This window comes from Oncorhynchus clarkii, chromosome 6 (assembly GCF_045791955.1).
Source record: "Oncorhynchus clarkii lewisi isolate Uvic-CL-2024 chromosome 6, UVic_Ocla_1.0, whole genome shotgun sequence".
Lineage (NCBI taxonomy): Eukaryota > Metazoa > Chordata > Actinopteri > Salmoniformes > Salmonidae > Oncorhynchus > Oncorhynchus clarkii.
In genome coordinates, this window is record NC_092152.1 from 4,119,425 (window position 1) to 4,138,048 (window position 18,624).

The 18,624-nt window shown below is 43.9% G+C and overlaps 1 protein-coding gene across 1 annotated transcript in view; it reads left to right on the forward strand.

The window, feature by feature from the left end:
* The first annotated feature begins 1,447 nt into the window (after positions 1-1,447).
* Positions 1,448-18,624, forward strand: part of LOC139411820 (phosphatidate cytidylyltransferase 1-like) — a 66,956-nt gene continuing 49,779 nt past the window's right edge. Inside the window, exon 1 of the mRNA XM_071158561.1 lies at positions 1,448-1,781. Within this exon, the coding sequence (XP_071014662.1) occupies positions 1,722-1,781 (60 nt within the window). The 5' untranslated portion in view covers positions 1,448-1,721. The remainder of the gene's footprint in view (positions 1,782-18,624) is intronic.

Here is an 18,624-nt window from a genome sequence, read left to right on the forward strand (position 1 = left end):
AAATATATAAAAAAATAAGGTGGAGCAAATAGTTGGATCTTAAGTAAATTTATAAAAAAAAATAAAAAAAAATATTTAACCTTTATTTAACTAGGCAAGTTGGTTAAGAACAAATTCTTATTTACAATGAAGGCCTACACCGGCCAAACCTGGACGACGCTGGGCTAATTGGGCCAATAATACTGTACACTTTCTTGAATTTGTTCTGGATTTGGGGACTGTGAAAAGACCCCTGGTGGCATGTCTGGTGGGATAAGTGTGTGTGTCAGGTCTGTGTGTAAGTTGACTATGCAAACAATTTGGGATTTTAAACACATTAATGTTTCTTATAAAATAGTAGTGATGCAGTCAGTCTCTCCTCAACTCTTAGCCAAGAGAGACTGGGCATGCATAGTATTTATAACGTCCCTCTGACTACAATGAAGAGCAAGACATGCCGCTCTGTTCTGGGCCAGCTGCAGTTTAACTAGGTCTTTCCCTTGCAGCACTGGACCACACGACTGGGACAATAATCAAGATTAGACAAAACTAGAGCCTGCAGGACTTGCATTTTTGGAGTGTGGTGTCAAAAAAGCAGAGCATCTCTTTATTACGGACAGACCTCTCCCCATATTTACAACCATTGAATCTATATATGTTTTGACCATGACAGTTTACGATCTAAGGTAACGGCAAGTAATTTAGTCTCTTGTTAAATAGCCACACCATTCATTACCAGATTCAACTGGTCTAGAACTTAAGATATGATTTGTACCAAGTACAATGCTCTTAGTTTTAGAGATGTTCAGGACCAGTTTATTACTGGCCACTCATTCCAAAACAGATTGCAACTCTTTGTTTAGAGTTTCAGTGACTTCATTAGCTGTGGTTGCTGATGCGTATATGGTTGAATCACCAGCATACATGGACACACATGCTTTGTTTAATGCCAGTGGCAGGTCATTGGTAAAAATAGAATAGAGTAGAGGGCCTAGAGAGCTGCCCTGCGGTACACCACACTTTACATGTTTGACATTAGAGAAAGCTTCCATTTTAAGAAAACCCTCTGAGTTCTATTACATAGATAGCTCTGAATCCACGATATGGCAGAGGTTGAAAAGCCATAGAACTAGCTATGACGCTAGTTTTTGTATAAACTCTTCATTGGTAAGGCTGTCCAGTGCATGCAAGTGTACCCCCGATGCAATTCTGAAATCTATACATCCAAAGTGCGATTTAAACAGAGTTATACTTTTTTTGGGGTTCAAATTAACAAATTATTGTCTTTTTAAAATGTATTTATATAAAAACATTCCAGCCTTGTTTGGCATTATCTAGTCCAAATATGGCATGATTCCACTAGTAGTTACCTTTTTAAAACCCTTTCAAAATGGGACATTTATTTTGAAGGCGAGCAGTAAAATCCCCACTATTGTGGCCTAGTCCTTAGTGTCTAACTTCACATAGGTTCAGACACCTGAGATGGCGAACGACAACTGCGGTAATAAACAAAACACATTCAGTTCAGGCTAGTAGAGAGGCTGCGTACTGTTGTGTCAAAATAACAGCACATTGCAGAATCGGAAAAAACGACCATTCATTTCACGGTTACACCCCGCTGAAGATCTTCATAACTCCGTGTGTGATTACAAAGGGGGCCGACGAGGTTCAATTCCAAGCTGCTTTAGTTGAGTCTTCAGACTCAATTTGTTTTATGTGTCTTGAGTGAAAATAAGGAAAACATGACGGAGGTAAGGAAGAGAGGAGGAAAAGGAGGAGATCCCGACAGCGTTAGTGACAAGGTGAGAACTTAAACTAAGAAAACATATTTGAATCTCTTTCGTGCTGAAATGTGCTCCTTCGTTGCTAGGGACGTCGTAACTAGCTAATCTCCTTCCTCGCTAATTAGCTTAGTTAGCTATAGGTAGCTCATGTTCAGTCAACGTTAACTAACTTAAGTTTTCCGCGAGATAACTATGTGAATGTTACGTTATTAAATAGGGATTTAGTAACTGTATAACCCTGGTAAATTGTGCCATTTGTAACGAGTAATGTCTTATTTAGTTATAACGAGTAATGATTTGTTAGCTAACATGCTATAATCGAGCTGCTGGCTAACCTGTCAAACCAGCTGACTCGGTGCTCTAGCTTAGTGACCCGACTGTTGTCAAAAAGAGATGGCCTTTCAAAACAAAGATCAGCTCTTTGTCTGACACAATCTAACCAAATGTTATATTACTTTCACCCCCCAAAATATACTATATAGGACGCTCTTTTTCTGTGCCTTGGACCCAAAGCTTAGGAGTAAGTTGCTTTTTCATTGGAAAGACAATCACGCTGTTAGTTTGACAGATAAAATACTATCCCCTGGGGTGGATTTGAGGATCTAGTCAAGGTTTTCTCCTAATCATTTACAATGTCTAATAAAATGAGGATGTTGTTAATAACATTATTATTATTATTATTATATTCCATTTAGCATCTTAGTCATGGGGGTGGCAAGTAGCCTAGTGTTTATAGTGTTGGTTGCTGGGTCAAATCCAGGAGCTGACAAGGTACAAATCTGTCATTCCTCCCCTGAACAGGCAGTTAACCCACTGTTCCTAGACCAGTTAACCCACGGTTTCTAGACCAGTTAACCCACTGTTCCTAGACCAGTTAACCCACTAGACCAGTTAACCCACTAGACCAGTAGACCAGTTAACCCACTAGACCAGTTAACCCACTGTTCCTAGACCAGTTAACCCACTGTTCCTAGACCAGTTAACCCACTGTTCCTAGACCAGTTAACCCACTAGACCAGTTAACCCACTAGACCAGTAGACCAGTTAACCCACTAGACCAGTTAACCCACTGTTCCTAGACCAGTTAACCCACTGTTCCTAGACCAGTTAACCCACTGTTCCTAGACAATCATTGTAAATAAGAATTTGTTCTTAACTGACTTGCCTTGTTAAATAAAAGGTTTATAAATAAATAAATGTGTGCTGGAATTGAACCTACTACCCTGGTGTAACGAGCTATACCAACTGAGCTACAAAGGACCACATTTTTATTAACTTAATTCTTAAAAAAAAAATAATAATAATACGACTTGATTATGGTATTCTTAGACATGATGAAGAATAGTAAAGTGGTAGTTATGAAATAGCTATGTTACATGGTATGCCTGCATTGTTATTAAACAACATGTCAACAACGTTGTGACGTTACAATCATTACGTTGACTACATGGTGGTGTGCACAGTTGGTACGGTTGAGGCGTCTCTGTGTAGCAATTAAACAGACAGGCCATTAAACAGCAATGACGTACATTACCATGGTAACTATTTTAAATAACAACAACAGATTGATAATGACACCCCACCTTGGCCCTGACCTCACTCTCCGAACATGTGTCAGGAGTTGGGGTATATATGTATGTATGTATGTGTGTGTGTGTGTGTGTGTGTGTGTGTGTGTGTGTGTGTGTGTGTGTGTGTGTGTGTGTGTGTGTGTGTGTGTGTGTGTGTGTGTGTGTGTGTGTGTGTGTGTGTGTGTGTGTGTGTGTGTGTGTGTGTGTGTGTGTGTGTGTGTGTGTGTGTCTGTGTGTGTGTAAACTCACTTTTGAGAAATTGGAATATATATATATTTTTCCAATTTCTCAAAAGTGAGTTTACAACTTTCAAAGCAGAATTACTATCCTATTGTTTCTCAACTGTTGTGTATGATAAACCATTTTGTAGCTCTGAATCTCAACTTTTTTTCAAATCCAATGTAAAAAATAAAAAACAACCATTGAGTCACATATAATACACCCTTGTACATTGTGAAATAGTACAAATAGCAGCACCCACCAAAGTATTCTAATGCACTAGTCACCCTCTGGGTCCTGATCAATAGTAGTGGACTATAGGGTGCCATTTGGGACCCAATCAGGATCTACATTACAGATTGTCCAGATCTAACGTTTTCAGAGTCTTTAGTCCGCCGGGCCGAAAGATCCAGAGCTTCCCGAAACGTCTGCGCATGTACGAATCACTCAACAGCGAGCGCCACTAGGAAAAAAATAAACACCATCTGGCGCTAAAATGTGTTCACTGTACATCGTTCCAAACAACAATTTAGCGTACGTCAACACATCACGGTATATTTAATTTTTGATTTAACTAAGCAAGTCAGTTAAGACGGTCTTATTTACGATGGCGGCTTACCACGGACAACGCTGGGCCAATTGTGCGCCGCCGCCCACCACGGCCGGATGTGTGATGCAGCCTCGGATTCGAACCGGGGACTGTAGTGACGCCCCTTAGACCGCTGCACCAATCGGTAGCCATGACGTAACATCTAAATGAAAGTGAGATCAAATGGTTACTATACAGAATGATGCCGCATGGATGTTTTCACCAGTAAAAACGCGAAGATTTACCATTCACGGTTGAATGCGGTGTTTTTTAAATGTTTTACTTACAGTAAGTTATGAGATATATTCTGTTATGTAGAGTACTGTGATCGTTGTGTTCTTGCAGAGACTATGTAAAGAGACTGTTCTCTAGGAGTGGAGCAGAGACTGTTCTCTAGGAGTGGAGCAGAGACTGTTCTCTAGGAGTGGAGCAGAGACTGTTCTCTAGGAGTGGAGCAGAGACTGTTCTCTAGGAGTGGAGCAGAGACTGTTCTCTAGGAGTGGAGCAGAGACTGTTCTCTAGGAGTGGAGCAGAGACTGTTCTCTAGGAGTGGAGCAGAGACTGTTCTCTAGGAGTGGAGCAGAGACTGTTCTCTAGGAGTGGAACAGAGACTGTTCTCTAGGAGTGGAACAGAGACTGTTCTCTAGGAGTGGAGCAGAGACTGTTCTCTAGGAGTGGAGCAGAGACTGTTCTCTAGGAGTGGAGCAGAGACTGTTCTCTAGGAGTGGAGCAGAGACTGTTCTCTAGGAGTGGAGCAGAGACTGTTCTCTAGGAGTGGAGCAGAGACTGTTCTCTAGGAGTGGAGCAGAGACTGTTCTCTAGGAGTGGAGCAGAGACTGTTCTCTAGGAGTGGAGCAGAGACTGTTCTCTAGGAGTGGAACAGAGACGGTGTAAAGTAGAGAATAAACACGTGTGCAGAAGCTTCAGGAAGCTCACAATCTTTTGGTCCCGTGAACTTTAGAGTTGAATCCGCAGCCACTGCCTACATTTGTATATGGCTCTGGGCTATCCTAGTGCCTCACCCCCCCCCCCCCCCCCCCCCTTTGCTGCTTCAAAGGCTCACCGGGACCACTCCCTCTCCTCGGCCCACTATGGACTTGTGTGGCGTGTCTGTCAAAGTTTCTATCTGGTTTTATGTGTGTGGGTGCTCATTACACAACAGAAATAGTGATTCATGACATGATGTCGTCTGACCTGATTTAGCTCTGGGAAAGTGTGTCCCAAATGGCACCCTATTCCCATAGGACTCCGGTATAAAGTGGTGTACTATATATAGGAAATAAGATGCCATAGGACTCTGGTATAAAGTAGTGTACTATATATAGGAAATAAGATGCCATAGGACTCTGGTATAAAGTGGTGTACTATATATAGGAAATAAGATGCCATAGGACTCCGGTATAAAGTAGTGTACTATATAGAGGAAATAAGATGCCATAGGACTCTGGTATAAAGTAGTGTACTATATATAGGAAATAAGATGCCATAGGACTCTGGTATAAAGTAGTGTACTATATATAGGAAATAAGATGCCATAGGACTCTGGTATAAAGTAGTGTACTATATATAGGAAATAAGATGCCATAGGACTCCGGTATAAAGTAGTGTACTATATATAGGAAATAAGATGCCATAGGACTCTGGTATAAAGTAGTGTACTATATATAGGAAATAAGATGCCATAGGACTCTGGTATAAAGTAGTGTACTATATATAGGAAATAAGATGCCATAGGACTCTGGTATAAAGTAGTGTACTATATATAGGAAATAAGATGCCATAGGACTCCGGTAAAAAGTAGTGTACTATATATAGGAAATAAGATGCCATAGGACTCTGGTATAAAGTAGTGTACTATATATAGGAAATAAGATGCCATAGGACTCTGGTATAAAGTAGTGCGCTATAATAGGAAATAGGGTGTCATGTGGGACATGGTCCTCTATGCCATAGGTCTCTGGTTATTTGTGTGTAATGTCTTAGCGATGGTGCCAAAGTGGTGATCGGAAAGCAGCCCACAATGTAGATTAGGCTGCCACAAGAGTCCCAGAACGTGTGCTGTTATGAGGTTATTACAGACACGCAGACCAGTTACCTGTTCTCTAGAGGTAGGCAGGCAACTAACTGTTCTCTAGAGGTAGGCAGGCAACTAACTGTTCTCTAGAGGTAGGCAGGCAGCTAACTGTTCTCTAGAGGTAGGCAGGCAGCTAACTGTTCTCTAGAGGTAGGCAGGCAGCTAACTGTTCTCTAGAGGTAGGCAGGCAGCTAACTGTTCTCTAGAGTGGTAGGCAGGCAGCTAACTGTTCTATAGAGTGGTAGGCAGGCAGCTAACTGTTCTAAAGAGTAGTAGGCAGGCAGCTAACTGTTCTAAAGAGTGGTAGGCAGGCAGCTAACTGTTCTATAGAGTGGTAGGCAGGCAGGCAGCTAACTGTTCTATAGAGTGGTAGGCAGGCAGGCAGCTAACTGTTCTATAGAGTGGTAGGCAGGCAACTAACTGTTCTATAGAGTGGTAGGCAGGCAGGGAGCTGACTAACTGTTCTATAGAGTGGTTGGCAGGCAGGGAGCTAACTAACTTTTCTATAGAGTGGTTGGCAGGCAGGGAGCTAACTAACTTTTCTATAGAGTGGTTGGCAGGCAGGGAGCTAACTAACTTTTCTATAGAGTGGTAGGCAGGCAGCTAACTGTTCTATAGAGTGGTAGGCAGGCAGCTAACTGTTCTATAGAGTGGTAGGCAGGCAGGGAGCTAACTGTTCTATAGAGTGGTAGGCAGGCAGGGAGGCTATAGAGGTAGGTAGGCAGCTAACTGTTCTATAGAGGTAGGTAGGCAGCTAACTGTTCTATAGAGGTAGTTAGGCAGCTAACTGTTCTATAGAGGTAGGCAGGCAGCTAACTGTTCTATAGAGGTAGGCAGGCAGCTAACTGTTCTATAGAGTGGTAGACAGGCAGGGAGCTAACTGTTCTATAGAGTGGTAGGCAGGCAGGGAGCTAACTGTTCTATAGAGGTAGGTAGGCAGCTAACTGTTCTATAGAGGTAGGTAGGCAGCTAACTGTTCTATAGAGGTAGGCAGGCAGCTAACTGTTCTATAGAGGTAGGTAGGCAGCTAATCCCAAAGCCTTAAGGTATGAACTTGGAACACGTCTCGTTGAAAAAGTTCACACACACACACACACACACACACACACACACTGACCTCCTTGACTTGTGTAGTATTGAGTTAAATGGATTACCTCCGTCACAGTGGAGGTAAATCATTGTTCCTGTACCTGACCTTGTATGGGACTGTCTGTCTATTAGACTGTCCTCTGATTTAGGTTCTGTGGGGCTCGTGGGACCTACACAGCTTGGTAATGGATCCCTCGTGCAGTGATTTACTAGCCTGGTCCCAGATCAATTGGCTTCCTATGGCCATTGGCGAGACAGGACTTACATCGAGGACCAGGCTAGTATGAAATCAGGGAAAATGGATCTGTTCTCACTTGTATACATAGCAGCCAGCCAGCACTGTGCTTTCTTCATACACACGCATACACAGCCAGCACTGTGCTTTCTTCATACACAGCCTTCACTGTGCTTGCCTTTTCTCAGCCTGGCTGACACTTTTTAATTAGGTCCTCAAGAGGCTATGTTTGAGTAATAGTATTAATTAGGGATTCATATTTTATCACCTTTTCCAAGTTTCAATACCAGGAGTCATTGTTTAAATGTTCCTTTATTTAACGAGGCAAGTCAGTTAAGAACCAATTCTTATTTTCAATGACGGCCTAGGAACAGTGGGTTAACTGCCTTGTTCAGGGGCAGAACGACAGATTTGTACCTTGTCAGCTCGGGGATTTGAACTTGCAACCTTCCGGTTACTAGTCCAACGCTCTAACACCTAGGCTACACTGCCGCCTCTACACTCTAACCACTAGGCTATCATGCCGCCTCTACACTCTAACCACTAGGCTACCCTGCCGCCTCTACACTCTAACCACTAGGCTACCCTGCCGCCTCTACACTCTAACCACTAGGCTACCTGTCCGCCTCTACACTCTAACCACTAGGCTACACTGCCGCCTCTACACTCTAACCACTAGGCTATCATGCCGCCTCTACACTCTAACCACTAGGCTACCTGTCCGCCTCTACACTCTAACCACTAGGCTATCATGCCGCCTCTACACTCTAACCACTAGGCTATCATGCCGCCTCTACACTCTAACCACTAGGCTACCCTGCCGCCTCTACACTCTAACCACTAGGCTACCCTGCCGCCTCTACACTCTAACCAGTTAGGCTACCCTGCCGCCTCTACACTCTAACCACTAGGCTACCTGTCCGCCTCTACACTCTAACCACTAGGCTACCCTGCCGCCTCTACACTCTAACCACTAGGCTACCCTGCCGCCTCTACACTCTAACCACTAGGCTACCCTGTCGCCTCTACACTCTAACCACTAGGCTACCCTGCCGCCTCTACACTCTAACCACTAGGCTACCCTGCCGCCTCTACACTCTAACCACTAGGCTACCCTGTCGCCTCTACACTCTAACCACTAGGCTACCCTGCCGCCTCTACACTCTAACCACTAGGCTACCCTGCCTTCTCTACACTCTAACCACTAGGCTACCTGTCCGCCTCTACACTCTAACCACTAGGCTACCCTGCCGCCTCTACACTCTAACCACTAGGCTACCCTGCCGACTCTACACTCTAACCACTAGGCTACCCTGCCGCCTCTACACTCTAACCACTAGGCTACCCTGCCGCCTCTACACTCTAACCACTAGGCTACCCTGCCGCCTCTACACTCTAACCACTAGGCTACCCTGCCGCCTCTACACTCTAACCACTAGCCTACCCTGCCGCCTCTACACTCTAACCACTAGGCTACCCTGCCGACTCTACACTCTAACCACTAGGCTACCCTGCCGCCTCTACACTCTAACCACTAGGCTACCCTGCCGCCTCTACACTCTAACCACTAGGCTACCCTGCCGCCTCTACACTCTAACCACTAGGCTACCCTGCCGCCTCTACACTCTAACCACTAGCCTACCCTGCCGCCTCTACACTCTAACCACTAGGCTACCCTGCCGCCTCTACACTCTAACCACTAGGCTACCTGTCCGCCTCTACACTCTAACCACTAGGCTACCCTGCCGCCTCTACACTCTAACCACTAGGCTACCCTGCCGCCTCTACACTCTAACCACTAGGCTACCCTGTCGCCTCTACACTCTAACCACTAGGCTACCCTGCCGCCTCTACATTCTAACCACTAGGCTACCCTGCCCCCTCTACACTCTAACCACTAGGCTACCCTGCCGCCTCTACACTCTAACTACTAGGCTACCCTGCCGCCTCTACACTCTAACCACTAGGCTACCCTGCCGCCTCTACACTCTAACCACTAGGCTACCCTGCCGCCTCTACACTCTAACCACTAGGCTACCCTGCCACCTCTACACTCTAACCACTAGGCTACTCTGCCGCCTCTACACTATAACCACTAGGCTACCCTACCGCCTCTACACTCTAACCACTAGGCTACCCTGCCACCTCTACACTCTAACCACTAGGCTACTCTGCCGCCTCTACACTCTAACCACTAGGCTATCATGCCGCCTCTACACTCTAACCACTAGGCTACCCTGCCGCCTCTACACTCTAACCACTAGGCTACCTGTCCTCCTCTACACTCTAACCACTAGGCTACCCTGCCGCCTCTACACTCTAACCACTAGGCTACCCTGTCGCCTCTACACTCTAACCACTAGGCTACCCTGCCGCCTCTACACTCTAACCACTAGGCTACCCTGCCGCCTCTACACTCTAACCACTAGGCTACCCTGTCGCCTCTACACTCTAACCACTAGGCTACCCTGCCGCCTCTACACTCTAACCACTAGGCTACCCTGCCTTCTCTACACTCTAACCACTAGGCTACCTGTCCGCCTCTACACTCTAACCACTAGGCTACCCTGCCGCCTCTACACTCTAACCACTAGGCTACCCTGCCGACTCTACACTCTAACCACTAGGCTACCCTGCCGCCTCTACACTCTAACCACTAGGCTACCCTGCCGCCTCTACACTCTAACCACTAGGCTACCCTGCCGCCTCTACACTCTAACCACTAGGCTACCCTGCCGCCTCTACACTCTAACCACTAGCCTACCCTGCCGCCTCTACACTCTAACCACTAGGCTACCCTGCCGCCTCTACACTCTAACCACTAGGCTACCTGTCCGCCTCTACACTCTAACCACTAGGCTACCCTGCCGCCTCTACACTCTAACCACTAGGCTACCCTGCCGCCTCTACACTCTAACCACTAGGCTACCCTGTCGCCTCTACACTCTAACCACTAGGCTACCCTGCCGCCTCTACATTCTAACCACTAGGCTACCCTGCCCCCTCTACACTCTAACCACTAGGCTACCCTGCCGCCTCTACACTCTAACCACTAGGCTACCCTGCCGCCTCTACACTCTAACCACTAGGCTACCCTGCCGCCTCTACACTCTAACCACTAGGCTACCCTGCCGCCTCTACACTCTAACCACTAGGCTACCCTGCCACCTCTACACTCTAACCACTAGGCTACTCTGCCGCCTCTACACTATAACCACTAGGCTACCCTACCGCCTCTACACTCTAACCACTAGGCTACCCTGCCACCTCTACACTCTAACCACTAGGCTACTCTGCCGCCTCTACACTCTAACCACTAGGCTATCATGCCGCCTCTACACTCTAACCACTAGGCTACCCTGCCGCCTCTACACTCTAACCACTAGGCTACCTGTCCTCCTCTACACTCTAACCACTAGGCTACCCTGCCGCCTCTACACTCTAACCACTAGGCTACCTGTCCTCCTCTACACTCTAACCACTAGGCTACCTGCCTCCTCTACACTCTAACCACTAGGCTACCCTGCCCCCTCTACACTCTAACCACTAGGCTACCCTGCCGCCTCTACACTCTAACCACTAGGCTACCCTGCCGCCTCTACACTCTAACCACTAGGCTACCCTGGCTCCTCTACACTCTAACCACTAGGCTACCCTGCCGCCTCTACACTCTAACCACTAGGCTACCCTGCCGCCTCTACACTCTAACCACTAGGCTACCCTGCCTCCTCTACACTCTAACCACTAGCCTACCCTGCCGCCTCTACACTCTAACCACTAGGCTACCCTGCCGCCTCTACACTCTAACCACTATGCTACCTGCCCGCCTCTACACTCTAACCACTAGGCTACCTGCCCGCCTCTACACTCTAACCACTAGGCTACCCTGTCGCCTCTACACTCTAACCACTAGGCTACCTGCCCGCCTCTACACTCTAACCACTAGGCTACCCTGCCCGCCTCTACACTCTAACCACTAGGCTACCCTGCCGCCTCTACACTTTAACCACTAGGCTACCCTGCCGCCTCTACACTCTAACCACTAGGCTACCTGCCCGCCTCTACACTCTAACCACTAGGCTACCTGCCCTCCTCTACACTCTAACCACTAGGCTACCCTGCCGCCTCTACACTCTAACCACTAGGCTACCTGCCCTCCTCTACACTCTAACCATTAGGCTACCCTGCCGCCTCTACACTCTAACCACTAGGCTACCCTGCCTCCTCTACACTCTAACCACTAGGCTACCCTGCCTCCTCTACACTCTAACCACTAGGCTACCCTGCCGCCTCTACACTCTAACCACTAGGCTACCCTGCCTCCTCTACACTCTAACCACTATGCTACCTGCCCGCCTCTACACTCTAACCACTAGGCTACCTGCCCGCCTCTACACTCTAACCACTAGGCTACCCTGTCGCCTCTACACTCTAACCACTAGGCTACCCTGCCTCCTCTACACTCTAACCACTAGGCTACCCTGCCGCCTCTACACTCTAACCACTAGGCTACCCTGCCGCCTCTACACTCTAACCACTAGGCTACCCTGCCACCTCTACACTCTAACCACTAGGCTACCTGCCGCCTCTACACTCTAACCACTAGGCTACCCTGCCACCTCTACACTCTAACCACTAGGCTACCTGCCTCCCCTCTACACTCTAACCACTAGGCTACCCTGCCTCCTCTACACTCTAACCACTAGGCTACCCTGCCGCCTCTACACTCTAACCACTAGGCTACCCTGCCGCCTCTACACTCTAACCACTAGGCTACCCTGCCGCCTCTACACTCTAACCACTAGGCTACCCTGCCGCCTCTACACTCTAACCACTAGGCTACCCTGCCGCCTCTACACTCTAACCACTAGGCCACCCTGCCACCTCTACACTCTAACCACTAGGCTACCCTGCCACCTCTACACTCTAACCACTAGGCTACCCTGCCACCTCTACACTCTAACCACTAGGCTACCTGCCTCCTCTACACTCTAACCACTACGTTACCTGCCACCTCTACACTCTAACCACTAGGCTACCCTGTCACCTCTACACTCTAACCACTAGGCTACCCTGCCACCTCTACACTCTAACCACTAGGCTACCCTGCCTCCTCTACACTCTAACCACTAGGCTACCCTGCCGCCTCTACACTCTAACCACTAGTCTACCCTGTCGACCCAATTCATATTTATCCAGAGTGTCCCCCGGGAAACAAGACTTTAGAGAGTTTAAAGAGTTTAAAACCAAGATGTGTTCACTGTGCCATGGTTGTCCACCAATGAGATCAGTGCCTCACCATCTTTTGTCTGCTCGGGGGCACCACTATGGACTGATTCAACTGATTATTTAGAATTTAGTAATGATAGTTATTCTATACTTGATCGCCAATGGCATTGTTGTTAATTGCAAAACGGGCAGTTTTTTTTAAAAAATTTTTACGAATTCCCGAATGTTATCATGTTCCTGAATTCATTGAGTGCGCTTCAAAAGTAGGCTATCTGGACATAAAGCGTGTTCAGGACGCTCAGAGCTATCTGGACATAAAGCTTAGAGCTATCTGGACATAAAGCTCAGAGCTATCTGGACATAAAGCTCAGAGCTATCTGGACATAAAGCTCAGAGCTATCTGGACATAAAGCTCAGAGCTATCTGGACATAAAGCTTAGAGCTATCTGGACATAAAGCTCAGAGCTATCTGGACATAAAGCGTGTTCAGGACACTCAGAGCTATCTGGACATAAAGCGTGTTCAGGACGCTCAGAGCTATCTGGACATAAAGCGTGTTCAGGACGCTCAGAGCTATCTGGACATAAAGCTCAGAGCTATCTGGACATAAAGCTTAGAGCTATCTGGACATAAAGCTCAGAGCTATCTGGACATAAAGCTCAGAGCTATCTGGACATAAAGCTCAGAACTATCTGGACATAAAGCGTGTTCAGGACGCTCAGAGCTATCTGGACATAACGTGTGTTTAGGACGCTCAGAGCTATCTGGACATAAAGCGTGTTCAGGACGCTCAGAGCTATCTGGACATAAAGCTCAGAGCTATCTGGACATAAAGCTCAGAGCTATCTGGACATAAAGCTCAGAGCTATCTGGACATAAAGCGTGTTCAGGACGCTCAGAGCTATCTGGACATAACGTGTGTTCAGGATGCTCAGAGCGCATCCAGACTCTACGTCGTTGTGGGATCATAAAGAACGTTATAACGGCAGTCAAATGACCAATGTTGCTAAGCTTGCTAGATAACCTCCTCCAACAGATGACAGAGCTATATTTGGAAAAATCTGTTTGATTTTTATACAGATGGCAGATCAGCTCACAAATAACAGGGGAGATGAAGAGTGGAAATAGTTTTTAAATATCAAGGTATAGAATTTTCACCCTTGTGCCTATGATTTGTTAACAGATGTCGTCTTTGACAGATATGCCTATGAAGTGAATTGTGCATATTCCTATCTAATGTGACTGTCTAAATAGTCAAGGCGTTTATATTTTACACAATTATATTGTAGACTAGCCCAGGCCTCTGCCTAGAGAGTCAGTTGTCTGTGAAACAATGATGGAGAGCTCAGAATTCAGTCTGGTTTTACTTCAATAACGGCTGTGGGGTATGATTGTCCGATTTATTTTATTTTGATAGTTCATCCATCACAATAATGTAGCGCCCCGCCGTAACTGTGACATGTGTTGAGTTCGCGTCTATAGGTTTCAATGATTAGCAAATAGAGTGAGAATTTACACAATAATTCCATATGGTATAGTGAGAATTTACACTAATTCCATTTACACAATAATTCCATATAGTATAGTGAGAATTTACACTAATTCCATTTACACAATAATTCCATATAGTATAGTGAGAATTTACACTAATTCCATTTACACAATAATTCCATATGGTATAGTGAGAATTTACACTAATTCCATTTACACAATAATTCCATATGGTATAGTGAGAATTGACACTAATTCCATTTACACAATAATTCCATATAGTATAGTGAGAATTTACACTAATTCCATTTACACAATAATTCCATATGGTATAGTGAGAATTTACACTAATTCCATTTACACAATAATTCCATATAGTATAGTGAGAATTTACACTAATTCCATTTACACAATAATTCCATATAGTATAGTGAGAATTTACACTTAATTCCATTTACACAATAATTCCATATGGTATAGTGAGAATTTACACTTAATTCCATTTACACAATAATTCCATATGGTATAGTGAGAATTTACACTTAATTCCATTTACACAATAATTCCATATGGTATAGTGAGAATTTACACTAATTCCATTTACACAATAATTCCATATGGTATAGTGAGAATTTACACTAATTCCATTTACACAATAATTCCATATGGTATAGTGAGAATTTACACTAATTCCATTTACACAATAATTCCATATAGTATAGTGAGAATTTACACTAATTCCATTTACACAATAATTCCATATGGTATAGTGAGAATTTACACTAATTCCATTTACACAATAATTCCATATAGTATAGTGAGAATTTACACTAATTCCATTTACACAATAATTCCATATGGTATAGTGAGAATTTACACTAATTCCATTTACACAATAATTCCATATAGTATAGTGAGAATTTACACTAATTCCATTTACACAATAATTCCATATAGTATAGTGAGAATTTACACTAATTCCATTTACACAATAATTCCATATGGTATAGTGAGAATTTACACTAATTCCATTTACACAATAATTCCATATGGTATAGTGAGAATTTACACTATTCCATTTACACAATAATTCCATATAGTATAGTGAGAATTTACACTAATTCCATTTACACAATAATTCCATATGGTATAGTGAGAATTTACACTAATTCCATTTACACAATAATTCCATATGGTATAGTGAGAATTTACACTAATTCCATTTACACAATAATTCCATATGGTATAGTGAGAATTTACACTAATTCCATTTACACAATAATTCCATATAGTATAGTGAGAATTTACACTAATTCCATTTACACAATAATTCCATATGGTATAGTGAGAATTTACACTAATTCCATTTACACAATAATTCCATATGGTATAGTGAGAATTTACACTAATTCCATTTACACAATAATTCCATATGGTATAGTGAGAATTTACACTAATTCCATTTACACAATAATTCCATATAGTATAGTGAGAATTTACACTAATTCCATTTACACAATAATTCCATATGGTATAGTGAGAATTTACACTAATTCCATTTACACAATAATTCCATATGGTATAGTGAGAATTTACACTAATTCCATTTACACAATAATTCCATATAGTATAGTGAGAATTTACACTAATTCCATTTACACAATAATTCCATATGGTATAGTGAGAATTTACACTAATTCCATTTACACAATAATTCCATATGGTATAGTGAGAATTTACACTAATTCCATTTACACAATAATTCCATATGGTATAGTGAGAATTTACACTAATTCCATTTACACAATAATTCCATATGGTATAGTGAGAATTTACACTAATTCCATTTACACAATAATTCCATATAGTATAGTGAGAATTTACACTAATTCCATTTACACAATAATTCCATATAGTATAGTGAGAATTTACACTAATTCCATTTACACAATAATTCCATATGGTATAGTGAGAATTTACACTTAATTCCATTTACACAATAATTCCATATAGTATAGTGAGAATTTACGCAATAATTCCATATAGTATAGTGAGAATATACACAATAATTCCATATAGTATAGTGAGAATTTACACAATGATAATATAGACTATGGATAGGTTATATGCATGTTTGAATATGTTACCAATATGTTTTTGGGCTAATTTCTGGAGATTGAATGATATAGTGTGTCAGTATATTTGTATTTTCTTACATTTTGGAGTAGAATGACCTTTTTTAAAAAGTTAGCAGAACTGAGATTCTCGGTCTTTCGGCATAAAAATGATCCCTGGGAGGATCCCGGACCCCCTGAGCAAGGAGAATACATGCACAAAATGAGCCTCAGCAGTAGATAAACTAGACTCCAGCCTCAGCCGTAGATAAACTAGACTCCAGCCTCAGCCGTAGATAAACTAGACTCCAGCCTCAGCCGTAGATAAACTAGACTCCAGCCTCAGCCGTAGATAAACTAGACTCCAGCCTCAGCCGTAGATAAACTAGACTCCAGCCTCAGCCGTAGATAAACTAGACTCCAGCCTCAGCCGTAGCTTACTAGACTCCAGCCTCAGCCGTAGATGAACTAGACTCCAGCCTCAGCAGTAGATGAACTAGACTCCAGCCTCAGCCGTAGATAAACTAGACTCCAGCCTCAGCCGTAGCTTACTAGACTCCAGCCTCAGCAGTAGATAAACTAGACTCCAGCCTCAGCCGTAGATAAACTAGACTCCAGCCTCAGCCGTAGATAAACTAGACTCCAGCCTCAGCCGTAGATAAACTAGACTCCAGCCTCAGCAGTAGATAAACTAGACTCCAGCTAGGCCTGGCACTACAAAGCAGAACAGAACAGAATGCATGTTTGTTGGCCTGACTTTTTCGTCCGTGTTCATTTGGCTGTTTGCTGCCCTAGTGAGAATGAATCCCTAATCAAGCTGGGCCTCTGTTTTCTGCCACCTCTGCAAAGCAGTTAAAGAGAGGTTGAGAGGTGCCAGATACCATCAGGGTGACTGTTCAATCTCTGGATAGAGACAGGGGTCAGTGTGTGTGTACCTCACTGCTCTCCTTCTCATTAATTTCCTCCTGAATGGTGCTCTTTCTGCTTCTGTAGCATGGTCTTGGCTGTGTACTGTTTATACACACACACACACACACACACACACACGGCTGTTTCTTCCCTGGCTGTCGGGGATTTTCCTAGTCTCATTTACTGAGTAGCTCATCACCTGTCCTACTGCTCTCTTTGTCTCGCTCGCGCTCTCTCAACATTTTAAATTTAAGGGCTTTATTGGCATGTTAACGTTGCCAAAGCAAGTGAAGTAGATAATAAACAAAAGTGAAATTTACAGTTTAAAAAAACTAAAAAAAACTACATTTCAAATGTCATATTGTGTAAATACACAGTGTTGTAATGATGTGCAAATATTTAAAGGGAAAATAGCATAAATATGGGTTGTATTTACAATGGTGTGTGTGTTCTTCACTGGTTGTCCTTTTCTTGTGGCAACAGGTCACACATCTTGCTGCTGTGATGGCACACTGTGGAATTTCACCCAGTAGATATGGGAGTTTATCAAAATCGGGTTTGTTTTCTAAATCTTTGTGGATCTGTGTAATCTGAGGGAAATATGTATCTCTAATATGGTCATACATTTGGCAGGAGGTTAGGAAGTGCAGCTCAGTTTCTACCTCATTTTGTGGGCGGTGAGCACATAGCCTGTCTTCTCCATGTCTGCCTACGGCGGCCTTTCTCAATAGCAAGGCTATGCTCACTGAGTCTGTACATAGTCAAAGCTTTCTTTAAGTTTGGGTCAGTCACAGTGGTCAGGTATTTTGCCACTGTGTACTCTCTGTTTAGGGCCAAGTAGCATTCTAGTTTACTCAGTTTTTTTGTTAATTCTTTCCAATGTGTCAAGTAATTATCTTTTTGTTTTCTCATGATTTGGTTGGGTCTAATTGTGCTGCTGTTCTGGGGCTCTGTAGGGTGTGTTTGTGTTTGTGAACAGAGCCCCAGGACCAGCTTGCTTAGGAGACTCTTCTCCGGGTTCATCTCTCTGTAGGTGATGGCTTTGTTATGGAAGGTTTGGGAATCGCGTCCTTTTAGGTGGTTGTAGAATTTAACGTCTATTTTCTGGATTTTGATAATTAGTGGGTATCGGCCTAATTCTGCTCTGCATACATTATTTGGTGTTTTACATTGTACACTGAGGATATTTTTGGAGAATTCTACATGCAGAGTCCCATTTTGTGAATTCTTGTTTGGTGAGCGGACCCCATACCTCCAAACCATAAAGGGCAATGGGTTCTATAACTGATTCAAGTATTTTTAGCCAGATCCTAATTGGTCTGTCAACTTTTATGTTTATTT